At 42.3% G+C, this 18574-nt stretch overlaps 2 protein-coding genes across 2 annotated transcripts; both read right to left on the bottom strand.

The window, feature by feature from the left end:
• Window positions 1-69: 69 nt before the first annotated feature.
• fam124b (family with sequence similarity 124B) lies at window positions 70-6624 on the bottom strand. The gene is made up of 4 exons (XM_018732555.2): window positions 6307-6624; window positions 4499-4530; window positions 3555-4366; window positions 70-1761 (listed from the first exon to the last, which is right to left on the bottom strand). Exons 1-4 carry the CDS (start codon window positions 6378-6380, stop codon window positions 1144-1146), a joined length of 1536 nt encoding a protein of 511 aa, XP_018588071.2. The 5' UTR covers window positions 6381-6624; the 3' UTR covers window positions 70-1143.
• Window positions 6625-7535: 911 nt separating this feature from the next.
• cul3b (cullin 3b) lies at window positions 7536-18326 on the bottom strand. The gene is made up of 16 exons (XM_018732658.2): window positions 18059-18326; window positions 14894-15091; window positions 14265-14378; window positions 13298-13458; window positions 12880-12994; window positions 12510-12738; window positions 12004-12149; window positions 11291-11467; window positions 10734-10904; window positions 10528-10635; window positions 10308-10432; window positions 10058-10154; window positions 9690-9824; window positions 9215-9401; window positions 8843-8988; window positions 7536-8494 (listed from the first exon to the last, which is right to left on the bottom strand). Exons 1-16 carry the CDS (start codon window positions 18119-18121, stop codon window positions 8363-8365), a joined length of 2304 nt encoding a protein of 767 aa, XP_018588174.1. The 5' UTR covers window positions 18122-18326; the 3' UTR covers window positions 7536-8362.
• Between the last annotated feature and the right edge of the window lie 248 nt (window positions 18327-18574).

The following is an 18574-nucleotide window of genomic DNA, read 5'->3' as shown; positions in this document are numbered from 1 at the left end:
AGTAAACCAAAGACAGGGTGCTAAAATGCAAGTCATTTTACTAAAATAGAAAATCAACAAAATTAATTGGTCAGTAACAATTGATAAACAGCCTCATGTGGTAAAATGTACACTTTATCAAGGGACAGTATATTACATGACTAGAGAATTTGAAATGCTGCTATAAAGACAGTTCGGTGTTAATTGTATAAAAACAAAGTGGACAACAGAAATGTGTGAAATCTGCAAAGTGGCTTCATGTGCAATAACACAGAGGTGTAACTTAAGGAAGTTTCCACTCATTTTACAACTGAGGTCACATCTGCCTCATGCCTGTGCACAACTTGCTGAGTAAGTGATTCTGTCTGCACTTCCATAACAGCTTCGATATGTCTGCCTTGTCAGGAAATGAGCAGCCGGCTGACAGCTGCGAGGTTTATACACGAATAGAGCAGGAAACGTTACAAAAACTCCGCTGTCCAGTCATTCATAATCATGTCAACTGTGGCCACTGGACAGACAAGCTTTCAAATCCACAGTACATACAGACAACTAAATCTGAGGAAAACTAGGAATTGTGCAGTTTATATTTTAGATTTTTTTTTTTTTTTTTTTAAATGTTTCACAATTCCTCCAGTTATACTTGTTTGGCAAACTTAGGCTTACTGGTGTTAATACAATCTCTCCTTTTAAAATAAAAGAAACTCCATATCAACAATAAAAAGTAGCTTACAAATCAAAATCTTTAAAAACAATTAAAAATATTCTCTCCTGCAGAAAATCCAATCCATTACACTGTACGGTGCACCGAGAGCCACGCACTGTCACACCTCATTCTGTGATTTTACTTCTACTAAAAAGGGTAACCAACATTTTCATACTGTGTTAGTATGACAAAGTAACAGGAGGATACACAAAGTCCTCGTGTGTTTAGAGCAAGTTTCCTTTACACGAACATCTTCATGCTGAGGGAGTGAAGAGGAGCAGCACCAGCAGGACACCTTTCCCACTCACCTATTTGTCATCACCTGCTACCACGCTCTCCGTCTTTGCTCCTCAGCAGATGCATGGTAATATTTCTGGCACATGACAGCTGCTGTTCACCACATCAGTAGGAGCCCTTACCATTTATTAGTAGTATTAATTGGTCACAGTCATGTGTGGTCAGATGAAGAACTCTTCCTGGAAGCTGTCCTCCATAGGCTTGGTAAGGCACAGTGCCGGATTCACAGCTGGTCCCTCTTGGGTCATATCTGAGACCTGACCTTCTCTGGGACCATGAGTATTTAGGGCAGTGCCAGTGCTGCAGTACCACCGGGCTGCTGTGCTCGTTCTGTGGGTCGGTGCAGGCGAGTCCACGTCTGGCAGGCATGGGAGCAGCTCCTTAGTCAGAGAGTCCAGAGTGGAAGCCCCCACCGTAGCAGGCCGCATCTGGGGGGCCACGATAGTGCATCCTGTGTCCACGTTTGTCTCAGGCTCCTCAAGCAGTGGGGTGTGTAAGAGGTAGGTGGACAATGTGGCTGGGCTGCTTCGCTGAGATGAGTAACATGAGCTACTAGGGGGAGTGCTGCAGCAGCTGTCTGGACCCACACCCTCCTCTACACCACCCCCTACCTTCAGCCCTGTGGACCACCTCTCTGGGCCCAGGTCTGCTAACGACCTACTGCGGACAGACTCAACCTGACACGGATGGAGGACAGTGTTCCTCTGCTTGGCTCTGTGGGAAATGGTCACAGGGAAGGCAGAGGTGGGGGGTGGCAGGGGATGCAGGTGTCCTTTCACCTGGTTGTTTTGAAGAGAGAGAGAGAAAAAAAAAAAAGATACCTTTCAATCACTCACACTTACCACTATGCTTTGGGATACAAGGACTAAAATCAGCCATGATTTTCATTCACAAACATTTTGTAAGTACCAAGTTTGTGACCATATACCAGTATTGAAACGGCACCTTTCTGGCCATGAGTGGAAGCAGTGGAAACAACCCAAAGAGTGCTACAAGAGACAGATGGCTCCTCTCATAGGGGGAGAGCATAATCTGCATTAGGCACACCCTCACACAAGGCTACTCAAATTGCTTCACTTTGAACGGTAGGAGAATGGGTAAGACTAAATTTATTCATTATAGGATAAACCATCAGTATAATAGACTAATAGCACAGGCCACTGGAACCCCAATATATCAGAAAATGTTTCTCCTTTCTTGTGCATTTTGTCTCCTGATACTATAATAAAGATTCATGATGTTAACATACCCGAATCACTGCTGAGAAAACGCTGCACTTTGCTTATCCCCTTAACTGGGAACAAAAAGCTTATGGGGGCTTAAGGTTTGAATTTTCTATTCTTTAGACAAACACCAATTAGAGCTAAATGACTGAAACCAGCTGTAGCAGCAGATTGGCTATAGGACATGTCTGTTGGAGCACTTCTATTTGATTTTGTCATCCATCTACTCGAGTGATGTAAAAAAAGAATTAAAAGCAAGGTTCTAATCAAACTAAATTTTTAAATAATGTGGTTAGTTAACCATACTAAAGTTCGTAAAGTCTACCAGTCAGGGTTGTCAGTAGAAAACAACATTACGGAGGCATTTGGCTGCATAGTTGTTCATGTCCAAGACACTAATCATAATTCACCAAAAACATTAAAAATCACAGCTGTTTGATGTTTCAGTATTATTTTGAGACGAGGAGTAGCGGTCTGTATAAGGAGTGCTACCTCTTTTCTATCTATCATACTGTACTCATGGCTAATAATGCACCCTTTGGGTCCAGAAGGCAGTACACTTTTTATACAAATTAAATGTTCCTATAACAGTCCAAACGGAAGAGGTATTTCATTTTTTCTGCAAGCTGAAAACTCTGGGTCTGATCTTTTTATAAGACTCCTTCTGTTGCCGAACAAACAGTTCCCTTTGGCTGTTTCGTGCTCAGTATTCTGTGCCGCTCAGGATCTCCGAAACCGACACTTTCACCTGACTTTGGTGAAATCCACTGCATCCTGGATAACTATACTTAGAAGAGCAGGAATCTGTTCATGTTTAGAGCAAGTAAAAATCTGCATGATGGGGGGGGAAGTCTGGTGAAAGTAAAGGACCTAAAAACGACCATATTATTACTGAAATTGGAGAAAGATATTATTGAAACAGTACATATGAACATTGATGCACCACACGCTTCTTACTAAGAACTAAATCAAATACAGCTACTACAGCTGTACAATATTTTTAAAAAAGTAAGGTTTAAGACAAATTCAGCATTCAACAAAATCTGTCTGTTGGCTAAGTATGAGTTACATCTTCCAACTCTAAATAGTTTGCTGGAAAGAGGATGGCTTCAAGCAGCTCATCCAAATCCGAAACCACAAAGGCATCACGCTGACCAGACTCTAAACCAAATAAGACTTTGCAGCTAACACCGACACACAACGCTTAAATGAAACCAGAGCGGCTTTCCCCATCTACAAAAAAACCACGTTTGCCCAAGAGGTCCTCATTCAGCACAGCCAATTTACACCACAGCGAGGCAAAAAGTAATAAGGGTATCTTTGGAATTTCTTCTTTTTTTTTTTTTTACCTGGAAGAGGATTTTGTTGTTGTCCAGATCACAGGTCTGCCAGCGGGTTGCGCTGATAGGTGTGCAGGGATTAGGCAACAAGGGCACAAGCTGCCCGATCTCCTCCACACGAAACTGAAGCACAGCCGAGTCACAGGGCTCCACACGAACACCAGGCGAGAGCTGCTTCAGAGCAAGCTGGAAGCAGAGTCTGGACTCCGACTCAGGTCCTAACCCAGTGGGCAGAGAGAACCAACAGAACCCCGGCTTCTGCTCCTCAGCCTGCTGTCGCAGCACGGTCTCGTAGAGCCGTACAGCATCCTCAAAGTTGTCATAGTGGCTATGAAGAGTCACGCGCAGCGTCTCACTCCCACAGTGCACTGGCCGCACTCCCCACACAGGCATGCCTTGACCCAGGCTATAGAAGTCGCGGCTGGGGAGGAGGTAGGGTCGCAACAAGGCATCAGTTGGGGAGGCAGCGGAAGCGATGTGGATACCCCCGGCTCGGCCCCGGCAACTCTCTGTGTGGTGGTAGTACCACGGCGGCCGCTGTAGGAAGTCCAGGACCCGGAGGATGCGCTCTTCCCCATAAGACTCGTGGAGAAAAAGGGTAACAGCCAAAGAGGGGTAGCCTGCCACAGGGCTGGAGGGCAAGCGGGTATAGTCGCGGAGCGGACAGGCACGCTCAGACACGTGGAAGAAGCGCAGGCCGGGACACACCCACTTGAGCAGCCTGTCCACGGTAAGCTGAAGCAGGAGAGAGTCACCTGGGTTGGCCAGCAGATGCATGGTCATCAGCAGGGATTCTCTGGCTGTGGAGGCTGTCACGTCACCTTGTCAGTAAACAGCCACGGTAAAGAAAGTGAGGCAGAGAGGGGTCCAAGTTAGACATGACCAAAGGTACAGCAGCAAATGATTGACATACGGACACAGGACGAGAGACTTATGTTTGAGAGCACACTTACTGCTTGTCGAGGACATTTTACTGCAGTCAGATCTACAAAACAGCAGAAAATGGTGTTTTACCATGTCACGTCATTTTATAGCAAAACATACGATTAACAGCAAGCACTGCGCTTTGTACAAATAATAGTTTTTCCCCATGTTCTCTCCCCATTCAACATGCAAAGTGAAACATTTAATAATTCCCAGATACCCTGGAAGATTGTGCCACACCAAGAAAAAAGACATTTGAACAGTCGGAGCAGGACTAGTGCCCACCCTTCGAGACTTAAGACTGGATTTGGAAAGCCCTTAGGGACACAGATTAAGCCTAGACTTGGACTACATTACGTCAACAGGGATTCTCTGCCGAAAATCCTTTTCAGCCCGGGACAAGGGTTACTGTGTCCAGAACCCCAGTTCTGTCTCCCAAAGCAACAGTACGGCAACGCTAACGAGTAGCGCTGCTGTCTCACAGCGTCTGGGTGGTGCGAGAAAACACGGGTTCGATCCCCGCTCAGTCTGTGTGGAGTTTGCACGTTCTCCCCGTGTCTGTGTGAGTTTCCTCCGGGTGCTCTGGTTTCCTCCCCCACTCCAAAGACATGCTGTTCAGGTTCCCCCATAGTGTGCGAGTGACACAGAGAGAGTGTGTTCCACCGATGTATGGATGAGTGACCCATAATAAGTGTATCTAGCAGTGTTAGCCACCTTGGTGACTAAGGTGTGTGGGCTGATGACACTACATAGAGTTCACTGGAAATTGCTTTGGAGAAAAGCATCTGCTGAGTAAATGTAATGCTCTTTACATGTAGAGAAGCTGTACTATTTCACACGTATAGACTGAAACCTCCATAACAAATGTGATGCTTAAATTGCATTTTGTAGGTCACATTTACAGTTCATCTTGGTGCTTGACAGTGTTTCAGGAGTAAACAAAAACAAAGTCATAACACTTATGCCCATTTTTGGCCTCTGCAAGTTTCAGACAACATTTTATCAGGGCATCATGATGTGAAAATGTCTTTGCTAATGAAAAAGCCCATAAAAAGGAGGTATTTTGGACCATTCCATTTCAGCGAGACTCGTATCGCCGAGGTGTCCGTCGGTTGCCAGGACAACCGGCCTTTTCACACTGCGAGCCGAAATGCAGCCTTTTTTGGCAACTAGTTACTCTCTCGGACTCGCAGAAAGGCTACAAAACACGTCCCTTAAACTTTATTTATGGAGCGAAAACACGAAGAAGCACAATTTGATTTGGTGCGCGTTCACACCAAATTGAAATAACGCCTCAGGAGGCGACGGACCGGCTCGTCCGGAGACACGAACCCTGATTAAAATTAATGTTTCGGGAAACCGGAGATACGCAGTTTGCCTGAAGTGAAAGACAGGATGAGGATGGAAAAAAAGGCGAGATGATGTCCCAGCTCACCAAACCGAGCCTAAACACCCTCGTTCGCGTTTAACTATTTTATCACACAAGTTTATTTTTTGTCATAGCCACACCGAAGACAAACACACACACACACACGGCGTACTTAGTTAGTTGTAGCACAATCACAACGCACTTCAGCTTTAACGCGCGTATTGCTTCTGGTTCTTAACTGAACTGAACACTTCAGTTCAGAAGCAATAATAAACGGGCGTAAAGCTGAAGTCGCCGGAGTTCGTCGCTGAACATAGTCGCGTTCTTCTTGAGGTCCGACGCGGTGTTTTAAGCCGGCACAGGAGAAGCCAGGGGGGGGCGAGGAGCCCTGGAGACCCCAAACAAACACCCCACACACACGACGACACACGGCCCAAGCGGCTAACGCGCAGCCACTCGCTCGCTCACCCGGCGGTCTCCGCTCCGGAATCGCCGTTCTCATCTTCAGCTCCTCCGTTCAGTCGAGCGGCTCTGCGCAGCATCCTCCTGCCGGTGCACTCAGCCAGTCAGTCGGGGGGCGGTTTTCGTTCTCTTCCTCCCCGAAAAGAAATTGTGCAGTTCTCCTCACATTTTCCTCAGTCGCTCGGAAAGTCGGGCTACTACTCGCCGCCGCTGCCGCCGCGTGCACTGCCGAGTCGTGACGTCACGCTGCCAGCTGAAGCCCGGGATTCCGCTCGCGGCTCTCGAGGCTTCCGCCAGTCGTCTCCTCAGCGCGAGGAAACACTCGCCGCCTCAGCCAACGGAGAACTCGTCACTGACGTGTCAAAACAGTGGGAGAAACGGCGCGGGCAGCGTCACGTGGCCACGGCCGACGGTGCTGAGAAAGGGCGGGCGTGCGTCGTCCATTGTCTCCGCAATGTGCAGTTCGCCCGCGGCAGATGGCAGCGCTCTCATTGAGGCAACAACAGACAAAGAGGGTCCAGACAGCTTTATATGTATTTCCAAGTGCAACCGGGGTTAATAGTTCTTCAGGCGCACTGTGGTCGCCTCACGAGCTGGGGACAGGCGGCTGCTGGTCATTCTAATAGCATTAGTTTAGCCGACCTTTACCACCCTATATTTTACCAGACCCGTCAGCTTCCAATATGCTCACCTCAAAAATGATAAAGTCCAAAAATAACGACACTTCGACATAGCAGCTACTTGATCTCGGATGAATCATCTTATAATACAGTAAACTGATCAACTGCATGCAAAACCAATCATTTGACCTGTAAATCAAATTACCTTTGACTTTCCTTCGTAGGAAATGTAGCCAGTCAATTACGCAAAGGTAACGGGAAAGTTTAAAATGAGTAGACATTAAAACAGCAGTAGTGTAGACACCACAAATAAGATGGAGATACCGAAGTGTTGTTAACAGTTGGTTTGTGGACACACTTTAGCTTTTACTGCGGTGTTCTCTCAAGTTCTCAAGCGCATTCCTCGAGTCCAAGCAGACTGATGGAGTCTCCATCGGCTCCCCTCAGAACCACAATATTTGGAGCTTTACAGTTTACTGGCAGCACACTTAATTCCCCACTACAAGCATACTCAATCCATTAAGCCTTAATTATGGTTCATTTAAAATATTTTTCTGGAAAGACTTTCTGCAATTTTATGTGCTCGTCGGGCATATGCATAGAAGACCAAAAGAAGCAGTTCATCCATTTTATTTTCGCCTTCTACATTTAATATGATGAAAACAAGGCCCTGTACAGTCCACTTCAGTGAGTACAATAACTATTTTACAATTTGTACACATTAAAACACTGTTCCTTTCAATTTGGTTCATCTGAAAATGAGCGCAAACCAAACCAGTTGGAAACTGCATTTGGAAAAAACCTATTATCAAAAAAGAACAATATATTTATATGGCTGCCAATAAATTTTACAAAACGCCCCACAAAAAAGAAAAAAAAAAAAAAAAAAAAAAAGAGCTTGTGATTTAATCCAGTCTGTAAGACATAGCATGCTACTAAGCCAATGCCTTCTTCCCTGCAAACCAACTAATGAAAACAGATTTCACTTAGTTTAATGACCAATTTCGTCAGATTACCAGTACAACCAGGAAGGTGTCACAAAACACTAACGAAACACATTTACATCAACGTTAAAAGAATAGGGGAGAAATTAAGAATGGTTTAATCCAAGTTTGCAGATTGTTTTATTTCACTGTTTTCTTCTTATAGGTGTATTAACAAAACTGTGGTCCAGTCACATTGTCCCAAGAATTTGAGGACAAACCCTACCCAGATAAAATGCTGCAATGTGTAAAGTTCTTCCATTCTGAAATTCTGACAAAGGGAGGTCTGATTTAAAGTCACTCAGCTTGCTGATTTTTTTTGTTATTTTGCACTTACTTTTAATGGATGACAGTTAATTTCCACATTATGTGTTGTCATAAGCAACTACCCGGTTTGTGCGGATGCCATAGTCCAAACAAACACTCTCGTCTCTCTCGTGTTTTGCTGAGTGCTCGCCTTTATGCTACATAAGTGTACACCTTCCGGTCCTCAGGCGTCCGTGCCAAGTACTCTCTCTCAATAAGTCCTTCGATGCGCTTCTTAATGACCACAGGGCTGGGGAGGAAACGGGCTCGCAGCTGCTGGGTTACCTGAGACAAACAAAACACAGCAGAGAGATGCAATCAAACCGGAAGGCCCCTGGTAAACCTCAAAGCTGCAATGTTTCAATATTAGTGGGAACAAAGAGCAACAAAAAGGAGGAACTCAATTAGAAGACAATTCTCTGCCACCGAAAATGAACAATCTGAAAATGACTGATTTTCCTTGCTAGTTTTCAGGTTTTGTCCAGATCCATGCCAACAGAATCAACATTTCTAGGGAGTGGGTAACATACTGGAGTAATACCTGCACTTGCTTTTTCTTTTCCTCTTTTAAGGAATATGGAACTTTTGCCAACTCCATACCAATTACCGCTTGAAATTTGCATTCAATATTACCTCTGCTACTAGTACGTTGTGCTGCATCTTCTTCCTGGACTTCATAATGCGAACTATGGCGGCCTCAATCTCATGCTTCCGATCATCATCTACCTTCTGCCTTGTCTCCTTCCTTTCAGGGTCAGACTCCCCTTGTTTGGCAGCAACTGAAGAGAGCATAAAGTGTGTATATCCCAGCAGTTCAACTCATGATCAAAACACATTCAAACTGCCCAAGCAAATATGAAGACAACACTGGACAAGTTACTGGCACTGAGGGAAAGAAAACAAGTACGCTCTAACCACGTAATATGTTAGAGTACAAACCCATTTAGAAATGATATTCAAAAAAAAAAAAAAAAAAAATCCTATGCAGTTTAACCACTGGCCCACCTGTTTGAATCTTCACTCTGTGCAATTTAGAGGTGAACTGGTCGTTGACAGTGAACACATGGCCATTCTCAATCTCTTTAGACTTAGGCTCCTTGGTGAGAACACGTTGAGTGGGCTTCCCGCAAGCCAGTGACTGAAGGGCCCGTACCAGCTCCCGCTCTGGGATATCCGTTTCCTGCTGGATCTCCTGCAGGAAGACAGCAGTACCATGAGTGCAGTTTATGTGCAGTGAGAAAAGGGCTATTGGGATAAATGAGATTTACTGGAAGGATTTGCTGCTCAAGCAATATTAATCTGTTTTTTTCTCCCCCTTTCAAGCAACCCTCGTATCTTTGTTTCGAAGGGTACTCCCGTTGAAGGCTTGAACGCCGATGTCAACATTAATATCAGTCTTAAAATTGAGCTGAATTAAAAATAAAAACTACTGTAATGAAAGCATACAAAACCTGAAAGCCAAAAGCATCAGAGACCTTACCTCAAATGTGAACTTTTCTCTGTTGTTGAAGAGCATGAGTATTGTCATCTGGAAGGTGGAGACCTGCAGTATGTGCTTTCTGGTGTTAGAACCAGTTACTTGGGCACCTCCCACACCCACTTCTGAGCCATCCTCCTGAGGGGAAAGATGAAGAGAAGAACATGTGCATTGCTATTGTTATTTACATTCTTGTCTATTTGGTTAAGTTAGAAAATAAATTGTCCCTGCTGATTGTTCATCAATATGTTCTGAACCTGAGTGGACATCCAGAGTTTGATCTGATTGTAAACATCATGGGGAAAAAAAATGCAAACACCAACAACTACTAATATACATGGTTTGTCTGAACAAATAAGTTCTAGCCTCACCTTTTTGATAGGCCCATAGAATGTTGCATTTAAATCTGCTGAACCCATGTGGTGCTGAAGTGTGAGCTGCCTGCCACTGTGCTTGGCCAGGTAAAATCTGGAGATGCCAGCAAAAAGAACTTAAGATAATGTTTAAAAACCACATAAAAGAAGCACACAAAGAATAAATTTTAAAATGTAATCCCTTTAATTCTGGGATAAAATGAAATTATAAAAATTACTATCCATTGAAAGCTGGAGGAGACACTACCTTCTGAAAACTTCAAAAGCATGTCGAGGTGATGGAGGGATGTTGCATTTGGGTGTAGCAGATTGAGTGGGCCAGTACCCTGTTGTGAGTACTCTTACTGTTAGATCAACGCCACCTAAGGACACCTGAGAACACAGGCACAAGAGCATAACTTTTTTTTATAGAAACCAAAGAGGTTTCCACAGATTAAGAAAAATTTAGTTTTTACTATGTCACATACCCCTGTTGACTGCAAGTGTTGTCGGAATTCATCCATGGTTGTGTTTGAGATGCTCATGTCTCGGAACATGCCTTCCAATTTAGATGTGAACTGACAGCCACACTCTGTCTGTTTGAAGTAATGGGAGTAAGCATAACATTAACTGAACAACTGCGAGGCTATTTAGGTACTTAACTTCCCAACCTCAGAACATGCCATCTCCTCACCTTCAATTTTGAGATCATGTTCTTCTCAGAGTCATCAGAGACACTCTTGTTAGTGAGCAACCTCCTTGCCAGGTGTTGCTTGTAGTACCTCTCAAAGACATCCTTTTCTTGCATGAATCTGAACAGAACCATGGCCTTGTCCAGGATGGATTCCACCTCTTGTTCTGTCAGCTGCAGTTTCAGAATAGGGGCAAAGGAAGTTAGTGACACAAAAATGAGGGAAACCTTTAAAGGACTTTAAAAACATTTATTTGCTCCATATACAACATAATCAGATGACAAAGCTAAAAAATTTCAGGTAAATTTGCCATGTACCAACATCACCACCTGACAACAGCTTTAACATTGTAGAATTCTGCTCAATACAAGATATCCTGACAATCAGTTTGCATATTCTCTCTGTCACTTCTCTGGTTTAACATTAAGTGCATCTAGCATTGGAAGCTGTCTTGGACAAAGGTGTCACCTAAATATTAAATTAGTAATCACTGCATGCTACTTTGCAGAAGAGCATTTGCTAAATTAATGGCTGAAATTCTACATTAATGAGTACTTACTCCTTTCACTCCTTTTTTCAGCTTGTCATCAATAAACAGAGAGAGATATTCCGGTGAGCGGGAATTGAGATTGAGAAAGTACTCAAAGTCCCCAGCAATAGTCTGCTTAAAAAGCCTGTCATTGTTGAAAGACTCCTGGAGGAACCTATCAAAGCGACCCTTCAAATCCAGAAGACCCTAAAAACCAGAAAAACAGGTCAATTTCACTATTAAAAAAACAGCTAACAGTACCAAATTCATTAGAAAATCTTTTCACGTTAACTTTCCCAGGTTCATGAAGCACAGACCTTTTATGTAAACAATCAGGTTTTTATGGAGAACTGCACTTTACCTAAAGGTAAACTCTAAATGTAAATTTGGTGACTAACTTCAGTTTAAGCAGTGTGACAACCAAGTGCAATATGTTCAGTCAATTGTATATACTCTTGAATATTCATATTCACAGAGCAAATATCCTAACATGGAGTATGGTCATACAATATATGACCTGTGAGCAACATGAAACAAAACTTAAAATGAAAAACAGTATTATCAGACCCAGTGGAGCTCTAACACAAAAAACACGCAATACATAGTCTTTAAATATTACTGTCACTAAAACTTTGAAGTAGTTACACAATAATCAGAACTAAGTCACGCATCAACTTTAAACTTTCAAGGTGCTCCTTTAGAGTTACAACAATACATGTGAACCCGTTTCTAGTTGCCATTACCTGAATGTAGTCCACAGGGTTCTTCCCTTCACCTTCCTCAGACACCAGGGCCTTGCCCTGCTCCCGCAAGTAGGAGCTCATGCATTCACACATGGTTTTCAGGCCGTTTGGCACTCTGCTGAACAGCTTGTACATACAGGCCAGATCTACAGGTGTTCGCATGCAAACACACAGGCAAACATGTCATAAAACCACACCCAAACCATCCTAATTACGGGACTAATCATAAGCCCTGGCAACCTTCGGACAGCACTGAAATAAGAGGTAATACATTAAGCAGAGGTTTCCTGTTTTACATATATACACAAACACATATTATGTGTCATCTGTTATAATGTTAAGTCAAAAAAAAAAAAAGAAATTGTATGAATATTGAATATCACAGAACACCCCTCACCTCAAAATTTAAGGAATTCAAAGAGAATAAGTAGCATGTTTTAAATGCAGAATAACTGAAAAAAGGTTTAAGGCTGTTAGTCAAACAACATGGACACAGAGGCAAATACCTTCCGTCTTGCCATTTTTCAGCATATGTACAAGGCCCGAATTCTCCATTTCCACAATGGTCTTCATATGTTTGGAGATAAGTTCCCTTTCCACTACTTTGACGATGGGCTCCTCTGTCGACTTGTCCAGACAGTGCATCACTCGTTCTATTTCTTCTATAATTCTAGCCTCCACTTTCTTAATGTACACACTGGCGCTGTTTTCAGCCAAAAACTTCTGACTTTCCATCTGGATTTATAAACAATTAACATAATGACCCATAAGAAAAAGTACTGTTATAACAGGAAAATGTAATGATGTCAAATACGAAGCAGTAGTACTTCTAATAAACAGTATTAAAGGAATTACTTTATTTTGTTTCATACATACCTGGAAAAATTCAGCAGACATTTCTAAAAATGGAGCTTCAAAGTCCTCTTCGTAAACTGCCCTCCCTTCAAGGCCCAAAATCATTAACATCTGACAAGCATTACGAATTGCCCCTCTAATGAAAAAATAAGACAAAAAAGGGGGGGGGGGGACTTTAATTATGACTTTGGATCTCAACTACTTTAAACTTGCTGTCAAATCTGAGAAAAACTTCTACAGGCAATCTGAATGTAGGAGCATATATTTACAGTGGTAATCCAAATTAAGTAATTTTGAAATGAAAGAAAATGTATTACAGTAAATTTAGATTAATTTACCATTCATACAGTCAACTCCAAACCAAAACAGAAATCTTAGAGCATAATAAGAGTAGTTAGCCAACACTACTCTACAGAGCTAACAAAAAACTTTACAGTACCTGTCAACCACCTCGCCCTTCCTCTCACGTGCTATCATGTCCAGTAGAGTCTGGCGCAAATGGTCACGGATGCAACCATAGCGTACCACCTGATCCCGGAAGATGATGAGGCCTAAATTGTAAACGTTCTCCACATTGTTCTGCTGCACATAGACTCGGTCCTAGAGGATGGAGGCAGTAAGGAATTCTGAGATCAGTACCAGGCATAATCACATTAAAACATGTATGATATGAACTTGATCTACAACAAAAATATTTATGAACAACACCTCTCAACCCATAACTCAAAGCATATACAAAGCTCTACAACAATGATTTGACAACCCCTTTCCCCATATTTACAGCCAAGAAATATTTAGGATGTAGTCATCACTTAAGACCAGCCTGTGAGAGAACCCTCTGCCACAGGAAAGACAAGCGACTGCATGCCCCCCGCAGTAGCCCCACTGGAAGTCCAAGTTGCTTCTGCAGTAAATAGCCTAGAAGCTGCCAGCAGCCCAATGAGACTACCAAAAGCAACAGTGGACTTTTGTTTCTGTTTCTAGAACTCCCCCCCCCACCCCCGTGTGGCAGCAGCAAAAGTTTGTGGCAGATTTTTTCCCCTGTGGTCTGGAACCCATGACATGGCCCCCCCCATGGTAATGTATACAACCTAAAGAGATTACAAGCTAGTATCTCAATACTAAAAATAAAAGCTAACGGTGTTCTTGGTATTTTTGAAGAAAATACACACGAGACTAAACTTACACTGAGTACTGTGCAATCCCTATAACCAAAACCCCTCAAGGCTTACAAAACATTTTAAAAATATGTGATTATGCACTACAGGAATTCAAAATCTAAAGATTCCTTTGGGAAAACTTCTCAAGCATCTCACTGGAGAACAATGATAAATATATATTTTTGACAAATTTTGTTAACTGCAAAATCAATGTCACTCCTATGGGGGAAAAGCCACAACACTCACCATGTACATCAAGATGTCTCTAATCATAACCATAGCTGTCTGGTGGTCATTCCAGGCTTGATTCAATGTTTGCAAAAAATTATTATTTAATGAATTGAGGACATCTTCTCGTACCTATAAGCAACAAATATGACAGGTTTGATGATGGATCTCGTTAAGCGACTCCTAGCTGTCAAAGCAAAGGACAGGTAGGGAGCAAGCTTCTGCAACTGCTTTTTCTACAAATTGTTGTTTAGAAGAACATCTTACATTTTTCAAGTTAGCCTCAAATAAGTCTGGTTTATAGTGTTCATGAAGTACAGTGCTCATAATTAATTCAAAATCATTTAAACCAGAAAAAATGACTCTGCATATGACTGAACAATTAAAACAGGACGGGGCAGGAGGCAACAGTCTAAGAAGACTTCATGTAAGCTCAAAGTTATCCGGATGCAGAAATTCATTGTTTCATGAGTTTTGAAATCAGAAAGGCTTATGCACTGTGAACAGAAACACTTGCATTCCTGGCCCTGGCCCTCAGCAACTACAATAAGCAAACTGATGTCAAACTCAGGGACACTATATGAAATGGCATAGTGCTATTATTATAAGCAGTTGTGATTGAATGAAATTACAGAGGGCCTGCCTACTTTGTGGATGAGGTGCTCTGTGACTACTTCTCTGAGCCCTGTATACAGCTTCTCGCCATGCTTGTGCAGAACCATGGTGTAGGCATTCCTGTAGAGCTCCTCAAAGCTCAGGCCACTGTTGTTCTTTCGTTGGATCTCTTGGATGGCATTCTTGAGAAGATCCCAGATGTTGTTAACATATTTTTCATCCATCGTCATCTGGATTGAAAAATGGGAAAAGATAATTTGAGGTCATTAACTTACAGTTTTCAACTCACCATTTGAAAACAATAATTAAAAGTTCATAAGTAAAGGCTACATCAACTCCGGTTCAAAATGAAATTCCCACCTATGTGCAAAGATACACTAGTTGAAGTATGCCTTGAAAGTATCAACCCAGTTTTGTTAATGACAAATTCTATATTTAAACATTTGGGATTTAAAATCTATGAAGTATTCAAAATCATAGTACTTAGTTAACTCTGAAACTATTAAAAAAGACTATTAACAAGCAACATATTTTTTTCCATTTATATTTGGAGTAAATTCACTTTAACAAATGATTGTGAACGTTTTGTTAAAACCAACTGACCAGACAGAGAACTGCACTTTGTCACTTTGACTAAAATTATACAGAATCACCTAACAACATCATTAACATGCAACCAAAATCCATGTATCAATGAAGACATGAATTAAAGAATGAAGCACTGAGATTTAAGTTGCCAACATACCCTTTTTGACAGTATGTATTTTTATGATGTACTTAAATTTAGAGGTAAAACATTACACTAAAATGACACTTTATTAGCTACAGAATTAACTAAAATTGAAACTTGCAAGGAAAAGCCAAGTTTCCTAAAAGTTGGAGAAGTTATTAAGCTATCATAACTTCAAAAATATCTTCCGCATTCCACACATATTCTATTGCTAGTTTAAGATAGAGATGTAATTATCATAAAGATATTTGTCTTAGTTGCAAGAGACCTAGAAAACACCCTATACATAATTACACAACAGGAATAAGAATTCTGAGTAACTCTTCGTAACATACAAGGATTTAAACAAACTGGGTCTGAAAGAGAAAAGTCAGGCAAAAGCTAAGAGCCATGATCGGAGAAAACTGTGGAAAGAAAAGGCACTGTTTTGTCAGAAAGATGACAACAAAAAACTGTAGGACTTCCAGGAAGTACATGAGACTTCAGCCTAGAGGGATGTGTTTCAAAAAGAAATCAAGCTCTTGTGTCTCTTCAAGAGATGCTATAATGGGGAGGTGGGACCTCCTCAGTAATATCTTAAACATTTTGGGAATCCATTAGCATGACCTAATTCAATAAGTAATCAACAAAGTCTGGAAATAAAAATAATGTACAGCCAGTAATTGTAAATTTCCATCAACAAATGTTTAAATATCAAAGGCATGAATCATTTCACACCCATGTATTTGAAAATATGTAGGCTGTTTAAGTTCAAGTTAAGTGTTTTAGGCAATTATGCTGGCGAACATACAACATTAAAATTAATTCAAATGCAGCTTATGGAAAAAAGTATGGAAGCTGTACAAAGTGTCTTACATGCATGTAAAATAACTGCTGTGCAAATTTGTGACAAAATGTGTACACTAGTAAAATGTTACAAACAGAATTATTACTACTGTGCTGATGTTTAACTGGCCTGTAGTGGGAATACTCCTAAGAAATAGCAGATCTACTACAATGATTAATGTTACTGCTACTGGGAAGCCCTTGAATTGGGACACCTCGGGGAATTAGCTTTATGTCTTGCAGTCACTATCAAGTGTGGAGGTTCACCTGTTGTCTTAAGGAATTAAAAACTGTTGATGGGATAATACATGAAAACATTAAAAAAAATGTTTACAATTAAAGTCAATAAGCCTGTACAGTTTTACACAAAGACCACCAACTACAAATCTAACAGTAGAGGAATAAGAGGGAACCAGAAAATGCACCACCCCCCCAATCTCATTATTGTTCTGTGTAGTCAGTTGGGACAGGGCTAGATAATTAACTTCATCTACAAAGCAGGGTGTTCTCAATGTAACAAAGAGCTTGATCACAGACGCTACAGTAAGAGTGGGATTCAAACCAGCATCCTTAAAGACTGCAAGGCCGGCGACAGTCCCAACCAGTGCACTGCCCGCTAACCAGGACTGCAGGAATGCAGGACAGACAGGTGCAGGACACCAGATTTTGCCTCCATCACAAACCATAAATACGATGAGCGCCGAGGGACATCGGATCCTCAGGACACGTCTTCTCTCGAAACACCCATCATCTAACTGACCCACACATTTACTTCTGATACATGCTGCAGTATCAACAGCCTACAGGCCACCGTCGCACCCAAACAGCTAAACACTTTCGCTTTAATTACTCCTCAGCGTTTTGAGCAGAGGACTGTGCGAGTAGGTCAGTTAGCAGCACTGCAGCCACGCGCTGATATTAACTGTCGCCACAGTGACTGTCCACTTACGGGCGATTAGTTAACCTACTCACTTAAAACTGGGGCTGAAAGTGGACACAGGCCGCTACGACGCCGCGGACGTGATATGTAATTATTATAATGTGCTATGAAGTGTAATAATGTGCTAAAGTGTGGAGAAAGGCGGCAAACGGCCTTTTCAGCGAATGAAATAAAGCCGGGCCGTCGTCGGCGAGCAAACGACGATCGGCTCCCTTCGCGTCGAGAGGCTCCGTCTTCTTCATTTGTAGCCAGTCTGCTAATGAGGTACTACACCACAGCAGGAAAATACGCATATGAGAACAATAGGGTCAGTTCGATCATCCGACTAAACTAAACCCCAGAGCAGAAGAATATAACACTGAGAAACAAGAACTTAGAGAGGCATTTACGGAGGGACCCAGACTAACGGACAGCCCTCATAGCCGGACAACAAGTGTCAAAAGGAGGCCACACATTTCGCCTTACAGCCACACAACAAATACATGGCGTCCAACTTAAGTGTTCGAAAAGCCAAGGCTCAGCCTCTGAAATTACTCTTAGCCGACGAACACATCTTAGCAGAGTTTAACAGCCATACCATTTCTTCTAACCTATTGTTTACTATACATCGCGGCCTTGTACGGCGAACCCCCTCCCAGAATCCCCGAGGCTCGAGTGCCTGAGCGCTGGGAGCGCGATGACCCGTTCCCTGCCTGCACTCACAGGAAAGGCTCGTATCCTCATCTTGGTGTCCTTCTTGGTGCCGCCTTTGCTCAGGTTGGACATGTTCAGTTCGTCTCCTGTCCCTGAATTTACATTAAAGGTTTCGTGTCGCAACAGGACAGTGCACTGGTAAGAGAGTCGTTCGAGTAGCTCCCTCAATCCGGGCTGCTATTGTGGTCTCCGAAAGCTCCCCCGACTCCGTCTCAGGTCTATCAGCGCAGTGATGGCGGACTCAGCCGTTTGCAGCGAGCAGGGCGAACAACTGCAACTCTCGCGAGATCAGAAGGCCTGAAAATTGTGAATAAACGTCTACTCATATAATCGGGGTTTTAATATAACCTCACTAGAGCTGATGCAATAGGTAACTTTTAAACTGTTTTTAATTACAGTTTTATTACGCTTATATAAATATGATTCAGAAATTATCATTAGTGCAAAATAATAAATATGCATTCATATATAAACATACATACAACTCATCTTTCGAATTATAGAAATTCAGAAGCAAAAAAAGTT

Source organism: Scleropages formosus, chromosome 10, assembly GCF_900964775.1.
Source record: "Scleropages formosus chromosome 10, fSclFor1.1, whole genome shotgun sequence".
NCBI lineage: Eukaryota > Metazoa > Chordata > Actinopteri > Osteoglossiformes > Osteoglossidae > Scleropages > Scleropages formosus.
The sequence above is the reverse complement of the archived record's forward strand: the minus strand, read 5'-3'. Positions and strand labels throughout refer to the sequence as shown.